At 39.0% G+C, this 19,119-nt stretch overlaps 2 protein-coding genes and 1 pseudogene across 2 annotated transcripts in view; 1 reads left to right on the top strand and 2 right to left on the bottom strand.

Annotated features, from left to right (window-relative positions):
* Positions 1-1,515, bottom strand: part of SCN11A (sodium voltage-gated channel alpha subunit 11) — a 117,821-nt gene extending 116,306 nt beyond the window's left edge. The window contains exons 1-2 of the mRNA XM_039843271.1: positions 1,380-1,515; positions 68-179 (exon numbers count right to left, since the gene is read on the bottom strand). The gene's annotated coding sequence lies outside the window, so the exon portion shown is untranslated. The remainder of the gene's footprint in view (positions 1-67; positions 180-1,379) is intronic.
* Positions 1,516-3,596: 2,081 nt separating this feature from the next.
* On the bottom strand, positions 3,597-3,715 carry LOC120586854 (uncharacterized; annotated as a pseudogene).
* A 1,577-nt stretch (positions 3,716-5,292) lies between these two features.
* The window catches only part of WDR48 (WD repeat domain 48), a 41,351-nt gene continuing 27,524 nt past the window's right edge, over positions 5,293-19,119 (top strand). The window contains exons 1-2 of the mRNA XM_039843268.1: positions 5,293-5,364; positions 17,576-17,716. Of these exons, the coding sequence (XP_039699202.1) occupies positions 5,317-5,364; positions 17,576-17,716 (189 nt within the window). The 5' untranslated portion in view covers positions 5,293-5,316. The remainder of the gene's footprint in view (positions 5,365-17,575; positions 17,717-19,119) is intronic.

The following is a 19,119-nucleotide window of genomic DNA, read 5'->3' as shown; positions in this document are numbered from 1 at the left end:
AAAACACAAAAACTTTCATGTCTCCGCTGGAGTGATGGCAATTCTGGGGTATGGTGCAAAGACATACCTGTTTACCGTCACTTTGTTCAGTAAATGGATTGATCGTGGAGCCAGAAAACGTATTTAATCATGAAGACAATCTGTAAAAGGCCTTATCATTTCACAAATCTTTTTCCAGGCTGTTGAGAAAAAGAGAGGAGGCAAGAATAAAAAATTGAAATTTCAAGCTGGTTTAAAAACTTAAAAAGTGATGGAGCCTATATTACATAAAACTTATGAGACAAACTACCCCAGGAAGTTACAACACTTTGGCAATGTTTCTTGAGCAAGTGATGATTAAAAATAATACCTAAAATATATGGAAGATTTCCTATTTAACAGAGACTATGCTAAGATTATTTCATTACCTTCATAAAAACCACATGAGATAGGTACCATTGTAATTCCACTTTACAGACAAAGAAACTGAAGTTAATTACTTGCTCAAGTAACAGGCAGAGGGAAGAACCAACCACCAGAGCAAGATTTAACAAGAACAAATCTGGTTTATTGGGAAGTAGAAACCTTCTAGAACTCTTATTTAAATTTGCTGTATTTTTATTTAATATGTGTGTGAATTTCTTCTTCAGGATGTTAAAGTTTTCATATTGTCTAGGACTTTAAGCAGAGGTCTCAAAGTCTGATAATATAATAGGTGTTAATCCTTCTGACATTTTGAATAGAGATGCCAATCTTCCTATCAGGAAATGCTAAGAGATTGATGAAGAAATTCCGGCCTCCAGGCAGTTACACAAAAGAAGACAAAGAGCTAAATGAAAATTCATGATGCTGATGGTAAGAATATCTCTGTAGAGTTGCTGAAGGTGCTGTGACATTTCCCCTCCCTATAAAGAAGGGAGAATGTATTAGTTAACTATTACAGCATAATAAATTATCTTACAACCAGGATGGTTAAAACAATAAACATTATCTCACATAGTTCCTATATAAATCAGGAATCTGGGAGCAGTTTAGCTGAATGGTGCTGGTTCAGAGTTTCTCAAAGTTACAGTCAAGAATGTCATTTTATTAATCAAGCTAAGGTCTCATGTACACACTCTTGCTGCAAGAAGGCTAAAAAAAGAAGTGAGAAACTGTCTTTCTCACTTTCCGTAAGCAGTGCTCACCACCTCCAAAACATACGGAGGGGAATTCCTTAAACGCAGAAAGAGAACTCAAATGATTGACAGCAGAAAATAAAACCACAAAAATGTCAAATGCAAAGACATCTCTTTGGCAGCCTAACACCAATGTAACCGCTGCTTTCAATGTTTATACATCAAAAAAATTGTCACTTAAAATATTGCAGCTATCCTTCTAACAATCAAAGATGTACTTACTCTACTATCATCCAAGGGAGTCAACGCAGTGTTTCATTTGTTACCACATCCATCCATCCATTCCTAAGTCCAGAACCTCTAGTTGATATCCATTCTTTTCAACTTGGGGACTAAAGAATGAAATGTACCAACAATAGCACACCCTACAAATAGTAGTGAAGTAAAGGGTAAAGAAATAAAATAAAAGTTAAAACACTTAAAAGTATACATGTCAATACAAGAAATACAAATAAAGATGACAGCTCTCATTTCTCTCCCTGATTATGAGGAGTTCATCTCCATTTATGACTTCCTTCCTCCATTAGCCATTCTGTGTTCCCTTTACCTTCAACCAATACTTTCATTTCTAAGGGATCTGAGTGTTTGATGGACCTAGCTGTTTATGGTAGACCAGCAAACCTATTTCTGCTTGATAATCAGGGTTAATCACTCCCTCCAATACCATAACCTTGTCCTTGTCCTTCTTTTGCCTTTGCAGTGACACAAGACATATAAAATGGTTAGAGAGCAGTCTCAGTTCCAAATCAATGGAACCATTGTTCAGCCTTTGTTGGAAGAATTCCTTTCTTTGGTAACAAACCTCTGAACCAGCAAAGCCCAGAATCTCAAAGAATAGCAATTAAAAAAATTTTTAAGTGGAAGTCATTAGGTATAACATTCCTTTGTTCCTAAATCCATTTATTTTGCCTATGGAAGTGTGGTGGTTTTAAAAACATGTTCATGACTTCTTTGACACTTCTCCCATTAAAAAAGGAGTCTCCTTAGATATAACCAGCCTTAGTGACTAAGTCCTAATGAACTAAATATGGTTTAAAGTGACACTGCAGGATTTCTGTTAGTTTAGAAAAGGCATTAATTAGTTTCTCTCTTTTGAGATGCTCGCCCTTGGAACCTGGCTACTGTGTTGTGAGTAATCCAACAGCACTGTGGAAAGGCCATGAGTAGGTGTTCTGGCCACAGATTCAGCATCAGTCACCAGACATGTGAAGGAGTGGGCCTTTAGATGATTCCAGCTCCAAAATTTTTAGCTGCCCCAACTAAATCAAGTGGAAAGTGGAACAGAGATAAGCAGTCCTCCCTGAGCCCTGCACAAATTATAGATCTGTAAGCAATGTGTATGACGTAGTTATTTTAAACCACTAGGTTTTAGGTGGTTATACAGCAACAGATAATAGAAACAAACAGAAAGAGTGCCAAATATTGGAAACTAGTTCAAAGCATATACTGCAACCTATAAGACAGTGTCAGAAAGGGTTAGCTCACAGAAGACACCATAACTAAGTCTTTAATAAGATCAATTGCTTCTTGGTGATAGAATAACAATTATACCAATGAATTATATGGGCAATAGTCCACTGCATTCCTTCTCTCATCACAGAGTGAGCTTCTTGGTCGGAAGCAATATGGTATCAGACACAATGATAGTGTTTGAAATATTCCGAGTCCCCATGTCGTGGTGCTGACAGAACAGGCGGGGAAAGCAAATTTTAATCTAGAGTATGTGTATTTCAGAGAGGACAAATAATGATCAGGAAGGGTCAATGGAATCAACTTGCCTCCAAGTGGTTGACTGATCCTCCTGGAGCGTGGGGTATTATCACCAACTCAGGATTGGTCACTGCTGCTGGCAAACTGAACAGTCAGCGGTGGCTTGGTGACCCCATGCATAGCTTCCTGTTATCATTGCGTTATCATTGCCCTTTCATTTGTGATTCCACTGAACAAGGACTGAGCCTGGAAAAGGAGGCTGAGTTTCGTCCACAGAGCAGTTCACGTCATCCATACGATTCTTAAGATTTATTCTGCAAGAATACCCGCTCCTAGTCTTCCTTGTCACCAGTTCTCCAATCTTGAACTTTCCATGTCCTTAACCAACTGGCCTGGCCATTTAGCCTTGGACCATTAATTATTACCCCAAGCCATCTCCCTTTTCAGGCAAAGTGAACTTCAACACACACTGGTGGACATCCAGCCTATTGAAAAGACTTCACAACTTCAGGACCACAGCGGGACTGCAACAGCCTAACAATCCATTTGTGGACAGTACCAGTATATTATTCAGAGCAACATGCCTGCATGGTACCTGGCACATCATGGGTGCTCAATGTTATTTGTTGAATTATTATTTTATCTTTTTATTTTATTTTAGGCGAGGCAACTCTTGGTTGACCTCACAGATTGCAAGGACCTTGCCATCTTACAATCCCTTATTTTTTATGCCTACAGCACCTGGTCTTCCTTGGTGGTCTCCCATCCAAGTACTAACCAAGCCCGACACTGCTTAGCTTCTGAGATCAGACTGCATCAGGCTTATTCAGGGTAGCCTGGCTGTAGACTGAATTATTTAAAAATGCAGACCACTTCCTTCCCCTGCTTAAATCCTTCAAGTTTCCTACCGATTTAAAAGACCCTGCTGGGTATGGCCTCTGCATACCCCTTCTCTTCCTTCTTTGTACTCTAAGTATTGGTCCTTAATTCCTGCAATGTTCCAAGCTCCCTCCTGCCACAAGATCTTTGCTCAGACTTTTCCCTCTCCTTGCCTACTTAATTCCATCCTCAGACATTGACTCAAGGATCATTTCCTGTCTTGTAACCATCTTTTTTCACTGAACTTATCTCTATGTTCATTTATATGTTTAATTCCTGTCTTACTACAGGACTCTAAATTCTATGATTATGTGTATTCACCACTGAACCCCAGCACCTAAAATAGAGCATGGTATGAAATAGGTGCTAAATAATATTTGTTGAATAAATACATGAATAAATGAATGAATGTATCCATAATAAAATGCAGCATAGGTAATTTATCTACAAGTTATCACTGCCAGTTTTGCTATTAGTTTCTACTACTCTAATTCATTTATTAATTTAAAAAGGTATTTATCTAGACAAAAACTTTCCTAAGCATTGTTTCTATACTAGCACTATGCCAAAAAATATGTGACAACATATGTAACTTTACTAATAGCCACATTATAAAAAGTAAAAAATAATCTTAATATTTTATTTAACCCAATCTATCCAAAACATTATTATTTCAACATGGTATCAATATGAAAATTGAGATATTTTACATTCTTCATATTAAGTCTTTGAAATTTGGTGGACATTTTAGTTTCATCACATCTCAATTTGAACTAGTATATTGCAAGGGCTCAATAACCACACACGGCTAGTGGATGCTGTATGAGACAGTGCAGTTCTATAGGATTCACTTTCACAAGACAGTCTAACCATCCTCAGCACCTTTAATTAGTGTTAGGAAAAGTTCCTCAAGTCAAACCTTCACCCAGAAGGGTCTAACTCTCCCAGTATAAGAGATGATTTAAACCACATTCTAGAGTGAGCTGAACTTCCTTAGAATTTGCAACTTAGAAAGTTGTCTCTGAAAACAATTTTAGTTGTGTATTTTTCGGCTTCCTCTTATTTATTTTGCTCCCCCTGAAGGGCCACGTCCTTTGCAAACTCTTCTAGTTCTCCTCCTTCAAGACCAGTTTGTAAATCTCCACATTTTGGAGTATGTCATGGAAAATCTGTCGGTCCCCTCGGCTGCCTAGTAAAGTTTGGGGTTGCCAGAGTCCATCCAAATCGCCCATGTCCAGCATTATTAATTCTTCCAGCGCTTTCCTTATGCCTGCTTGGGCCTCTGGAGTTGGCAGCCCAGAGAAGAGCACCAGCCAGGGTTTAGGGGCACACAGAGCTGAATTTGGATTGCTCCCTCAGCTATGAAATGGCTTTCGCTGCCAGTATTACACGCACGCAACAGTTTTTCATTGCGTCTACCTCACCAGCCACAGCCACAAACAGCGTTTAGGTACCTCACGACCAGACCAACACCCGCCTCACCACCTGCCCTTGGCCAAAGGGGAAAAGGCGGGACATCCGCCTGGACCGAGCCACTTCCGGAAGTGACGTCGGAGTGTCAACATGCAAGATGGCGGCCCATCACCGGCAGAACACGGCAGGGCGGAGGAAAGTGCAGGTATGGCAGCCTGGCTTCTCGACCTCTCGGACGTGGCTGGCAGCCCCAGGTTCACCTCCAGCGAGCAGATGCCTCGGGTGGCGGTCGGGCGGGGTAGCGGCTTGGGGCGAGTGGGACGGGGTGCGGCCGGCGGCGAGGGGTGGGGCCGCGGCGCTAACGGCTTGAGGAAAGAGGGGGGGGCGGCGGGCTGAGCCCTCCTGCGTTCAGCCGCGAGACCCTCGAGTGCACGTTCGGAGCCGGGAGTTGCCGATCGCCCGCGTTTTCGTGGGCTTGGGCTTGCGGGGTTGGGATAGGCTTGTTCCCCGCCCACCTGCCTCTCCCTTCCCTTGTCTTTTTGCAAAGCACTCTGCCCTAGCCGCGTCGGAGCGAAGGCCTCGGGGCGCTTCGCCGGCCGGCGGGTGGCGAAGGAGTGAGCCGGCCTGTGCGGGGGCGTGGCAGGGCGGGGGAGTGCAGACCGCCCTACGGGGTTTCTGCGGGGGACTCTGCACGAGGGAGACCCCTGCGCTCATTTATGCGGGAGTTTTCTCCCTGGTGAGGTGGGAATGACGTGGGAGTGCCGGTGTTCGTGGGGAAAATATGTCTGTTTTGGAATTTAATTTCGTCTTCACCATTTCTTCATCTTCAAAGTGCATTCTTGAATACGTTTCCTTATTTCTGTAATTTGTTATCAAGGGCAAAGTGTTACCTAACCCTTTCGTGTGTGCTTTATGCCTTCGTGAATCCACTTTTGTTTGGGATACTTTTAAGAATACCTATTATTTTTCAGCGCTGCAAAGAGTAAAATCTCTATTACAGGTGTTTGTGAGCAAGTATATTGCCATGTTGCATTTGTTCATTAAACATTAGTGAGCACTTAGTTTGGGCTCAGAAATGTGCAAAGACTTGAAAGAGTATAGGAATAACACCCAGGCTTTCTTTATAAAACAGTATTATGTGTAGTTGTACAGGTTGAAATCAGTGAGTGTTTAATATAATAGAACGAATAGTGTTAACTTCAGTAAGGTAACACTAGCAAATTGCTGTAAGCCAGAAAGTCTTCTGGGAAGTTCAATTCTTTGTTTTATTGACCTCTTTGATGACTACAGTCTCCTAAATACTCCGTAGATATTTGTTGAATTGAGTGAAATTAATAAAAATCTAAAATAGCTTATCCTGTTAGGTGATTTTTAAGTGCATAAGTGAAAGTATTTAAGTAACCCCAGCATGCAAGCCAGGTGATGAGAATGTCTGCTCTTGACTAAAATGTAACTCAAAATTGTAACTTAATTGTATTCTAGACACAAAAGTGGTACACGCCTTAAAGTAGTAGGAGAGTTAATCAGGCCCCTCAGTTTCTTGCATTTAGACTTAAAAGGCAATATAAAAGTATAGGATGAGGGAAATGTAAATTAACTGTAGTGTGGGTGGGAAAACTGAGTGCTTTAATAAGCTGAATGTGAGCCACTGCATGTAGGATGACGGAGATGATAATTCCACTATTTTCTGGTCACAGTGCAGAACTAGAGTTTGAGGTTCAGCACTTAGGACCTTGTTCTTAATAAGTATAGCAATCAGATTGATAAAGTGACTAGAAACTATTTCCTATGAAGAGCATTGAAAACTAAGCTAGCCTGCTGAAGAGACAATTCAGTGAGTCTTAGTTGCTTTTAGAATTTGTCCCCAAGGTCTAGAACAATTGTGAGAAGCCACAGAGATTGATTTTATCTCAACAGGAGGGAGACCTTTTGTTTATGGAAATATTTTTTAAACTAGTGCATGTTCTTTGTAAAAACCCCACAAACATGCCCATCAATAGATGATTAGAATCAGAAAATATGGTACATATGTAAAAGGGAATATTACTCAGCCTTAAAAAACAAAATTCTACCATTTGCAACAACATGGATGGACCTAGAGAGTATTATGCTAAGTGGAATAAGTCAGACAGAGAAAGACAATTATCATATGACCTCACTTATATGTGGAATCTAAAGAACAGAGTGAGCAAACCCAACAGAAACAGACTCATAGATGCAGAACAAACCGATGGTTGCCAGATGGGATGGGGGTTTGGAAGGCTGAGTAAAAAAGGTGAGGGAATTAAGAAGTACAGATTGGTAGTTAACGAAACAGTCAGGGGAATGTAAAGTACAGCATAAGGAATATAGTCAGTAATACTGTAATACCTATGTATGGTGCCAGGTAGGTGCTAGACGAATCAAGGGGATTACTTCGTAAATTATATAAATGTCCAATCACTATGCTGCACACCTGAGACTATAAAATAGTATTAAATGTCAACTGTAATTGAAAATTTTTTAAGTTAATTTTAAAAACCAAGATATTAAGTCAACACAGAGTTAAAAAAAAAACAAAAACCCAGAAACAATACAAAAGTATAAGTGATAATTGTCCACTCTTCAAAGAAAGCTACTGTGGACAGTGCAATAAATAATTCTAAACCAGAGTTTTTCACCCTGAGCACTATTGACACCTTGGGCTGGATAATCCTTACTTTGGGACAGGGTGGGGTTGTCCTATGCATTGCAAGTTGTTTTGCATCATCCTGGCTTCTACCCACTAGATGTTAGCACCTTTCCAGTTGTGACAACCAAAAATGACTCTAGACATTTTTAAATGTCCCTGGAGGGCAAAATTGATTCTGGTTGAAGCCATTTTTCTATAACTCGTCATGCATGTGTGCTTGACTCACATGATTTTTTACTCTAAATGGAGTCATGGTATTCACTGTTTTGTGTCTTGCTGCTTGTCAGAATTTTAAAATATTTCTTATTAACTTTGACCCAGCAACTCCTTGTTTAAAAATTGTTTTACAAAAGTATATATACATATATCTTTTCCCTAATTACAAGGATGTTTATTATAGGAATGCTGTCTTTGTGAACAAAAATTATCAGTAGTCAATAAGCAGATAAGTTAGTACATTCATGTTGTAGATTAATTTGCAGTTGTTAAAAAGACAGACTAGATTTGAATTATTATAAAGGAAAAGTGTCCAGAAGTCAAAAAAGCAAGTCAACGTAGCATAGTCCCATTTCCACAGAGGAAATCATGCATTTTAAAAGTCTGGAAGGGTATTAACAGTTATTAACTCTAGGGTATTAGATTATGTGATTATCAGTAAGGCAGAATATGGGATATCTTTAACATATGGCTACATAAATATATTTTGCCTCTGGCTGTCTGTGTCTTGTATCAAGAGGCAGTAGCTCTGAACTCCATTACCAAATTATAGGCCAAAAGGAGCCCTTGAGACATGATATTGATAAATAACCAGTGGAGAGCAATCCAAACATATCGTATATTAATTATAGGCATAATGAAGAATGAGCACATGTCACCACCTTCAACTTCCAAGGAGACTAGAGATGAGTATGAGGAGGAGGGGTGGATTTGTAATTGTCAGAAACATGATCAGACAATCAGATACCTGATAATCAAGATACCAGAGTAATAGCTGCATCATATATCTGAATTCTTTTCACTTCATGGTGGTCCTTAGTGTTATGATTTTCCAACAAGTTATGAGTTGTTGGTTGACTTTTTCTGTCTCCCTCTTTCCTTCAACTATGGCCTTTTCTCTCATTTGCTTCAGAATTCTTGGGGTGAAGTTCGACAACCAGTATTCCTTGTTCAGGAGCAACAGCTGTGCCCTAGTACTCAGTGATGGTTCAAGAATATAAATACTTGGCTTTTCATAACAAAAGGATTCTTTTGGTTGGAAATGACCCACAAATCCAGCTTTCCTGGGCTCACATAATAAGACACCATATTGGCTTACATAAATGAAAATTCAAGAGGTAGTGCTAGTTCATGCAAATCCTGAGTCAGAGGCCTCACTGTGACTCTACCCTAAGAAGTGATGTAAAGTCAGCTTTACCATTGGGCTGCCTTCAAGTTTTCCTCTCTTATTCTCAAACTCCTAGCTCTAGACCTTTCCTGTTGGTGCACAGTAGCTGCATCTAACCCAGACCTCATGTCCTTTCACCGCACTATCAGAGGTAACAGAGAATCTCTTAAGTAGCCTCTGCACAACTTCTCCTAGGAGTTGCTTGCCTTAACAGAAATATTGGGAGCAAAAATGAGAAATAGAGCAGCAACTGACTAATGTCTACTCTACCAGTACTTACCTCCTTTGCCTGCCAAATATTTAGTTATTCTGGACCTATTCAGAGCTCAGTGTGGTCTTTACTCCTGATTCAGAGTCCCAATTCTAGGTTGCTTCGTTAATTTTTGATACTTTTTTAAGGAAATAGAATGATACCAAATTCTGGCTTCCCGAGGAAAAACTTACAATAGCCATATGTCCAAGGTGAGTTACTTCTTATGTAGGATAGGTAATTAAAAATGCATTGCCAATGCGACATCCATTAGAACAGGGGTCAGCGACTTTTTCTCTAAAAGTTCTCTAATGGTAAATATTTAAGCTTTGCAGGCCATTCTAGTGTGTCATAACCACTCAGCTCTGCCATTATAACATGAAACAAACCATAGACAATACCTAATGAATAGATGTGGCTGTTTTCCAATAAAACTGTATTTACAAAACAGGATTTGGCCTGAATTTGGCCTGTGGGCAGTTTTTTACTAACCCCTGACTAGACTCCTTTTTTATTTGCAAGGCTGCTTTTCAGAATACTTGTAAAAATTAACACTCTAGAAATATAGGTTTGAGCAGTAAGTCAGACTCCACAAGATTGAGCAGGAAAAACATGTGAGAATTATTGATATTTGGCCAATGTTTCTTGGCCAAATTTAGCCTGATTTAGCTTAATAGCTGGAAGCAGCCTTACATAAAAGAGCCATGTGTTTCCATTTATAGGATGTTATAGAACAGGCCAAACTAATCTCTGGTGAAAAAAGTCAGATCTGGATTGTCGAGGAGTGGGGTATAGAGGTTGGGAAGAGGATGAGGCAACTTTCTAGGGTGGTGATAATGTTTTATGTATCTTGGTAGCGGTTTGTATTACACAGGTATATTCATTTGTCAGAACCATGTCACTTAGATTCGTTGATTTCACAGTATGTACATTTTACCTTAAAAAGAGATAAATAATGAATTCTAGTTAATGATAAACATTCTGAGTATCTACGGAGAGGTGTTATTAATGATGTGCATCTTACTTTAAAAGGCATCAAAAATAACATGGGACAAATGGATAGAAGGATATGAGATAAAACAAATACAGCGGATGTTAATAGTAGAAAATATGGGTGGGTATATGGATGTTTACCATGTAATTCTTTCAACTTTTGTATGTGTTTGAAATTTTTCATGATAAATTGTTGAGGAAAAATAAGTTTCAAAGGTTAAACAATGGTTAGGTAGTGACAAGCAGCAGGAGACAGGGAAGTGAAATTTTAGCAGAGGCCAGAGAAGGCCTTGCTGAGAGGCTGACTTGAGTAAGGATCCAAGGAAATGAGGAAATGAGATCGCCACCTGGGGGAAGAGCATTCCAGTGGCAGTATCAAATGCAGAGGTCCTGAGGTGGGAATGCACCTGGCCTTGCAGACTAAAGATGCCTTTGTGGCTGGCGTGGAGTGTGTGGGGAAGAGGAGGAGGAGATGAAATTGGAGTGGTAACTGCAGACCAGCTTGTGTAGAGCACTACAGGTCTAGTGCGGTCTTGGGCTTTTACTCTTGAGCGAGACGGGAAGCAGTTGGTAGGTTTTGAACAGAGGAGTATGCACACTGTGCATGTGTTTTAGTAAGATCGGCCTGGCCTTTGTATTCAGAGGAGACTGCAGGTAAGCAAGGGCAGAGCAGAGAGAGCAGTAGCTATTTAAGAAATCCAGATGCTGTGTGATAGTGGCCACTCAGGGTAGTGAAAAGTGGTTGCCAACAGGATGTGAGATGAGAGAAATTAAAGTGAGAATGGTACCAAGGTTTGGGCCTCAGCAGCTGGAAGAAGGGAGTTACCATTGACTCCCTTGGTGAGGCAGACTATAGGAGGAGCATGTTTGGAGAGGGCTGTCGAGCTCAGTTTGGGACGTACCATGGTTTCGATGTCTGCTAGACGTCCAAGTGGAGATGAGTTAATGCACACTGCGGGGGATCCTGGGGAAATAGCCCCGAGTGTCCCCTTTTTGAGCCTGAAATGCTTTTAAGTCTTACCTCTTTCCTTAAAAATATCGTGAATTTTGTACTTATTCCATAATATATTCACATTTGTTTTCATACAAAAAGTTGTTTAGTTACTGGAGTAGGCGGAATGCCTCCCCGCCAGAATGCTCATGCTCTAATTCCTACAACTCGTGAATGTGTTATGTTACATGATAAAAAGGACTTTACAGATGTTATTAAGCTTACAGCCCTTCAAATAGGGGGATTATCTTGGATTATCCCAGTGAGTCCAATCTAACCATGTGAGCCCGTTAAAAGCAGAGAACTTTCTCCAGCTGAAGGCAGAAATCAGAGGTTTGAGGCATGAGAGGTACCTTCTGAGGTAGAAGACACATAGAAAGCATGAGAAGAAATGCAGGCAGCCTGTAGAAGCAGGAAAACAGGCCCTCAGACCTACAACCTCAAGGAGCTGAATTCGACCAACAGCATGAATGAGCTTGGAAGCAGACTCTCCCAGAGTCTCCAGGAAAGAACAAAGACCTGCCGACTCTTGTCTCTTTGGCCCTTGTGGGAAACTTTAAATAGCGAACCCACCCAAGTCTAGCCTGACTTCTAACCTAAAGAACTGCAAAATAATAAATGGGAGTGTTTTAAGCTACTAAATTTGGGTAATTTTTTATGTCAGCAGTAGAAAACTAACCTGATTATCATGAAATAAAATAATCAAAGATAGTTTTTCTCCTGATCGCTTTTGGCACATTACCACTAGCTTTAGGGTATATAAGCTTAAAATGCAGAGACAGACCATATGAAATTCAGTAGATTATCCCCACTATCTGATTTCTTTGTTTTGGGTCCCAGAGAATTGCGGGAAAAATTAATGCTTACTGAGCCAGCTACAGATACTTAAAGTGTAACTTAACTGGGCACTTGCTGCTAGGGGACTGTTATTTTCTCCCTGTCAAAGTCCCTTTGATTATCTCTTCCAAACTGCATAATTCCTTCTAGAGTCCCGCCCCTTACAGAGTTCTTATAGTACCCACTCCCCCTCCTCCTCCCTTTCAAGCAAATCCTATGTTATCTAAAATGAAGTTTTTTCAAGACTCATTGCTTCTATCTCCAACACCTACTTTTCTCTTTATTTTACTTCCATCTCTTCTGCCTGCAAAGCTTGCTTATAACTTGGGGAAAAATTTTTACTTGACTTACTGTCACTTCTAATTATCTTCTTTCCCTCACTAGAATGATAAAGCTCCAGGAAGACTTTTGTGCTCACTACTGTAGCCTCCACATTTAGAATATAGCCTGGCAACTGATGGATGCTTAATCAGTATCTGTTGAAAGAATTAAATCTTATTTTCTTTATCTGCAGCCGATTTTTTTTCCTTTAATAAGTTTTTAATGTAATATGTCTTAGAACTTAACACTGTATGTAGTTCATCTTTATTCTTAGTTACCACAAAGCATAGATGGGCCATAATTTATCTGGCCATTTCCTGATTGAAGATACTGTTTCTATTTTGTCCACCATACTAAAACAATAGAGTTATAAAATAGTAAAGGAAGTCTTACAAAAGTAAACAAAAGGACAAAGATAATGTAGGATGCATAAAAGATGAAAGATCAGTTTGAAAGTTCTAACATCTGACTGAAGAGAGTTCTAAGGAACAAAAAAAAACAGTTGTTAATGAACTGATACAATGAAATTTTCCAGAGCTGAGGTGGACAAGTTTCTGGATTGAAAGGGCTTTCTAAACGCTTAGCAAAATTAATGATAAAAGAACAAAAAATGATAATGATAAAAAACAGAGAGAGAGAAGGTCCTAAAAGCTTGGGGAGAGGGGCAGAAGGGCTGGTGGCGATATAGGAGAGAATGCAAATAGGGTCACCTTAAAGTTGGGTGAAACAGAATGGCATTGAATTCCACGGCAAGGCTGGATGCCACAGAAAGTTAGAGCAGTGCCTTCAAAAGCTGAGGGCATTTTTTTTTTTTTTACATGGACTTTTGTATCCTGCCAAATCAAGTGTAAAGGTAAAGACTTTTTCAGGCATGTAAGGGCTGTCACCTCCTATGTACCTTTTCCTGTGTTAGTTTCTTAAGGTCCTGAGATGTACTTTAGCAAAACTGAGAATAAACAAAAGAAGAGACATTGGAAATCAGGAAACAATGGCTCTAACCCAGAAAGGCAGTAAAGGGAAGCACTGAAGATGATAACTGTGCCAGCAGACCTCAAGGGCAGCTGGCCCAGACTGGAGTGGAAGGTGGAGCATTCTGAGGGGGAAGCCTGCTGGGAAAAGGGGGTGGGGTGGGCTTTTGCTGGAATATTTAATATGGTACAGCAATTAAAATTAGAAGTTAAAGGAAACCATTGATGAAGGAAAGAAAGAACTCTAGGGAATACAAAAAGCTGTCTGAGGAAAGAAATGTATTCATAATATAGTACTTGGCTAGTACATAGCAATTACAAAGTCAAATACTGTAGCACTGATTATTTATTCAACCCAAAATAGTGATATATCAGAAGACTACAGAAGGAGTTATCGAGGGTAGCTTCAGAGCTAAACCTAATATACCATAGTCTTGAATAAATAGGTAAGTCTAAAATGGATAAGCCAGAAAGCTGCAGGATAAGCACACTATTTCCCGAAATGTAGTAACTATCCAGAAGAAACCACCAAGAGATGAAATTAGTTACCTCTAGGGATGGAGATTGAGTATGGCGAGTATTATGCAGATAATAGGTAGATGGTTTTTCATTACTGTCTTTCAGTACTATTTGATTTTATGAATATAGACAAGAATTACTTGGATAAAAATTAAATTATAAATTCACAAAACTAATACATGTCCATTGTAAAATATTCATACCATATTTTAAAAAAGGCATGAGTGAGTGACACCATAATTCCATCACTCAGGAATAACTACTGGTAGTTTTATATATGTATGTCCTTCTAAACTGTATTTTTAAATATGTATTTAATATTCTGAAACATTTTTACAGTAGTGATTATTATACTGTGCTATTTTAGACCACACTTATTTTACTTAAATATATCATGATTTTATTCCTATGTCAATAGTCTAGTTCTTTGTGAACATTTTTCATCACTAAATAGTATTTTATAGATATGTGTGCCAAAATTTATCGAATTAGGATACTTCTAATTCTTTGCCATTTTTAATCACACATCTGTAGTAGATACCCTTGAAGAGGTTGGCCCAGGCTTGTTGTGCTAAAAATTACTTTTCACCTGAAATGAGGGCCTGATAATCATGTTATTCTCTGGCTCTTTCCCACTGGACCAATCAGATAATCTCCCAGAAATTTGAAAATTAAGATTCATATATGCTACACAGTCTCTATTAAAGGAAATGTGCTTTAAGAGAAGCAGGTTAAGGGGCCTAGAAGCCCCAGAGAAAAAGACAGAGAGACTAAAATTGACATTGAAGCCAACTTGGTTGGTAATGTCTGAGTCACACAACAAATATTTACTAAATGTCTTTTATGCCAGACACTATAAGGAGAATACAGTGGTGGGAGGAACAAGGCAGACAAGTTCCTTGCTCTCTTGCAACTTTTATTCTACTGTAGAAGGTGTAACAAAAAAGATAAACATGGAATGTGGTAAGAACAGTGTAAGAAATAGGTAGGGTGAGTGATAGGGAAAGGAGATCAGGGAAGGCCTTTCAGAGGAGGTGAACTTTCTGCTAAGACGAAAGGGTGGAGTGAGCCAGACAAGATAAAAGCTGGGGGAAGAGTTCCTGTGGGGACTGGAGAGGTGAGGAATCTTCTGGGCACAGGGAACAGTCAAGGTGATTGGATAGAAAGAAGAGCTTCATGTGTTTGAGGAACAGAAAGGAGTTTGGTGTGACTGTCATGAAAGAAGCTGGGGGAAGTTAGTTTGAGATGAGTGTGTGGATGCAGGGTAGAACCAAAGCATGTGAGCAATTTGGACTTTACTTTAAATGCAATGAAAGGCCTTTGGAAGGCTTCAGCAGAGAAGTGTCATGATTTTATTTTCAAAATGTCTTTTATGAGTCACGACTGTATTACCGGCCCTTGAGCTCTGTTAGACATCCTTCTATCCTTATGTTACATAATTTTTTTTTTAAATTTAAGTTGATGCGAGTAAATTTCAGTTAAGTTACTTACACTCAGAAGGCTGAGTTAAGGTAACATCCTTGTTGTCTTCATGTATACAACCCTGGCCCTTTTCATTTCTTTGATTAGTTTGTTGGCCATTTTCTTTTCTTTTTTTTTCTAATTCCTCTTCCTAGTCCTTGTTCTTTCTGTTAGATAATTGGACTTTCTCTTATCATTTTATAAAGAATCGTTGTATGTTGTCAAGAGTAAACTTTTGTCTTTCATATTTATTTTCATTATTTTGACAGATGTTTGTCTTTTAACCTTGCTCATATTATTCTTTGACATTCAGAAGTTTTTTTTAAACTTAATAGCCGTATTAAATAAAATTCACATAAAATAAAGTCACCTTGTTAAAGCAGACAATTCAGTGATTTTTTTATATATTCACAAAGTTGTGCATTGATCACTCAATTCCAGAACATTTTCATCACCCGGAAAAGAAACCCCATGCCCATTAGTAGTCACTCCCCATTCTCCTCTAGTGCAAGCCCCTGGCAACCACTAATCTGCTTTCTGTCTCTGTGGATTTACATATTCTGGACATTTCATATAATAGAGCCATAAAATATATGACCTTTTGTACTTAGCATAATGTTTTTAAGATTCATCCATATTGTAGCATGTGTTAGTACTGCACTCCTTTTATGGCTAAATAATATTCCACCGCATGCATATACCACATTTTATTTATCCTTTGTCAGTTGTTGGACATTTGAGTTGTTTCCAATTTTTGGCTGTTGTGAGTAATGCTGCTCTGAACATTTGTATACACGAAAGGTTTTGGCTTGTACTTGGTCAGATCAGTGTTGCTCTTTTCCTTTGTAAAGATTGCCATCTCTCTTGTCATGTTAGCAGAGCCTTCTCCACGTAGACCCTATGTAAATATTCATGTGACTTTTTAAAAGTATTTTTAGGAGTAAATTATTCAGTTTCAGTCTTTAGTAATTCTGATCGCTTTAGCTTCGTAATGCATTTTAAGATATATTTTGTCAACCTCTAGAAAGAAATCTGATGGGATTCTGAACAAAGGTTAAAATCAGAAATTTAGGAAAGAATTGTTAATTTTGAATCTTCCTGTGCTACATATGGCATGTCCTTTATAAGTTTTCTTTTATTATACTGTCAGTTATTTGTTTTTATTTTATTGCTGTTGTAATGGGATCCACTCTGGGCCAACCCCCACCCTTGTTAATATTCTTAACTGGTTATTTCATTAAATTAGAAAAATTTTCTTTTGGCTGCCAGCCAGCTGTTTGACTTTTTTTAAATTATAAATGCTTTTGGTTGATTCTCTTGAAGCAGACAATTTACCTACAGTAACATAGTATGAGGAAGTGCTCCGAAGGAAAAATTTAGTGTATTAGTGGAACACAAAACCTCATTTTGCTTGCCACCTCGGAGAAGGCCTTTTTGGGGAAGCATCATTTAAAAAAATTTGAAGACTGCAGTAGGACTAGCCAGAGAGAGTGGGATGAAGAGCTTCCAAACAGAGGGGAGCAGCACGTGTGACTGTCTGGAGGCACAGGGTGTGCAAGGAATGGGGGGCAGAGTGAGCAAAGGTGAGTGGCCGCAGAGGTGAACAAGGCACTTGAGGCTCTGTTAAAGAGCGCAGATCAAATTGTGAGTCTAGTGGAGTAAGCAGCTGGAGAGGTTTTTGAGCAGAGGTGAGGCACTTTCCAGTTTACATTTTTAAAAAATTACTTCAGCTGCTTTGTGGGCAATGGATTTAAGACAAACCTGAGCAAGAGAGGAGGCCGGTTAGGAGGCAGTTACAATAGTTTAGTATCAGACTTGCTTGGACTAGATTTTTATTAATGTCATTCTTCTCTCCTCAGCCCTTCAGTCTCTATAGAGTAAAATACAGATTTTATTGGATTGAAAAATAAGTTCTATGTTGGGAAACATGGGATTTTTAATTTCAGATTGGCCACTAGTCGGCTACATTTTATTGCATGTTTTGCAACTTCATAAAAAGCAAATGTTGACGTATTTGTCAGGTTTCATATGTTATTCGAGATGAAGTAGAGAAGTACAATCGAAATGGAGTCAATGCCCTGCAGCTGGACCCAGCACTCAATAGACTTTTCACGGCAGGTCGCGACTCCATCATAAGGATATGGAGCGTCAACCAGCACAAGGTAAGGCAGGGATCGGGTTTACGTTTGAAATCTGTGCTCCGTAAATTTTGGTCTGTCTAGCGTGGCACCTTTCACAGTTTCAGATGTGGTTTCTTTGAGCACTGAGTTACTTGGTACACTGTATAAACACATTACAACCAGAATTCTATGAGCCTTTGAGAAAAACAGCCCTAGGGGAGTTTTAGAAGTATTTTAGCTAAGGCAGGGACTCCATAAACTGGGTCTGTGATAAGAGCACTTTGCTACAAAGAAACAAAAGATTTGTCTGGCAGGAGAATTGCTTGCAATAATTAATTTTTCTGCTTTAAATATGTTCCCCAAAAGCTCCTTGGCAGTCCTGTTACAGTTATAGTTCATCCTAAACAGATATTTGATTTCTTCATTTAAAAATGATTAGGGTACCCATAGAATCCATAGAGCCTTATTTGACAATATAAGTTGTATAAAAATCTGAAGATGGTATGCTCCCCTTCAGGTGATTTAAAGGCTGTTTTATTAAATAGAAACCAGGATTTAAATATTTGTACAGATAAATCCCCACTCAAATGGCAAGGAACTCTTATATTTTGTTTGAATGCCTGTATTGTGAATGACATAGAAAGGAAGATTCAGGGAAGGAAAGGGGCCATTTATTGAGCTCCTCACTATGTACCAGACACTCTTAGCATTTCCATATCCAATATGGTCTTAACACTCATTGTAATCCTTCAAGACAGCAGTTATGATTCATTTTCATAGAAGAGGAAGCAAGCTCAGAGAAATCCACGCTGAAATAGCTAGTCATTGACAGAGAATTAGAGTCCATCTAACTTTAGAACCCTCATGCTAAACCTTGTAGTTTTAAAAATCTCTCTTTTTAGCAAGCTCTGCAAATCTAATGTTCAGTCCAAAAAAGAAACACTGTTTTTCACAGTTGCTGGTTATTGTTTCTTTAAGTGGACTTGGGTCTGGTGGGCTTTGGAGTCTTTAACCATGGAAACTGGTGGCCCACTATCAAACATGGGAAGCAAGAAAACCATGGCTTTTAAGTGCTTTTTGGAATCATATTTGAATTAGAATGTCACCTTTCTGGGAATTAACAGTATATCAAACAAATTAAGAAAAACATTCATAAGAGTTAACCTCGAAGAATCTAGAGAGGAGCCTGTTTGTCCTCAAACATCTTTTTTGGTCTTCATTTTATGACAGGTTGCAATAGCATTTCTCAAATAGACTTGTAGAGAGCTGTTCTCTTTGCCCATGCAGTATCTTGAAAAGTGTGGGATGTAAATAAATACTGGTCTTTAAAAGATCTCTCCTGATAATTAAGCCAAGTAAGAAGAATAGAATCTCAAATTATCTAATTGAAATGGTGACTCAGGTACTATTCCTTTAGCCCTTGGCTTTCATTTCTTCTCTGAGGG

Source organism: Pteropus medius, unplaced genomic scaffold (assembly GCF_902729225.1).
Source record: "Pteropus medius unplaced genomic scaffold, Ma_sr-lr_union100, whole genome shotgun sequence".
Classification (NCBI taxonomy): Eukaryota; Metazoa; Chordata; class Mammalia; order Chiroptera; family Pteropodidae; genus Pteropus; species Pteropus medius.
This window is presented reverse-complemented; position numbering and strand designations above follow the sequence as displayed.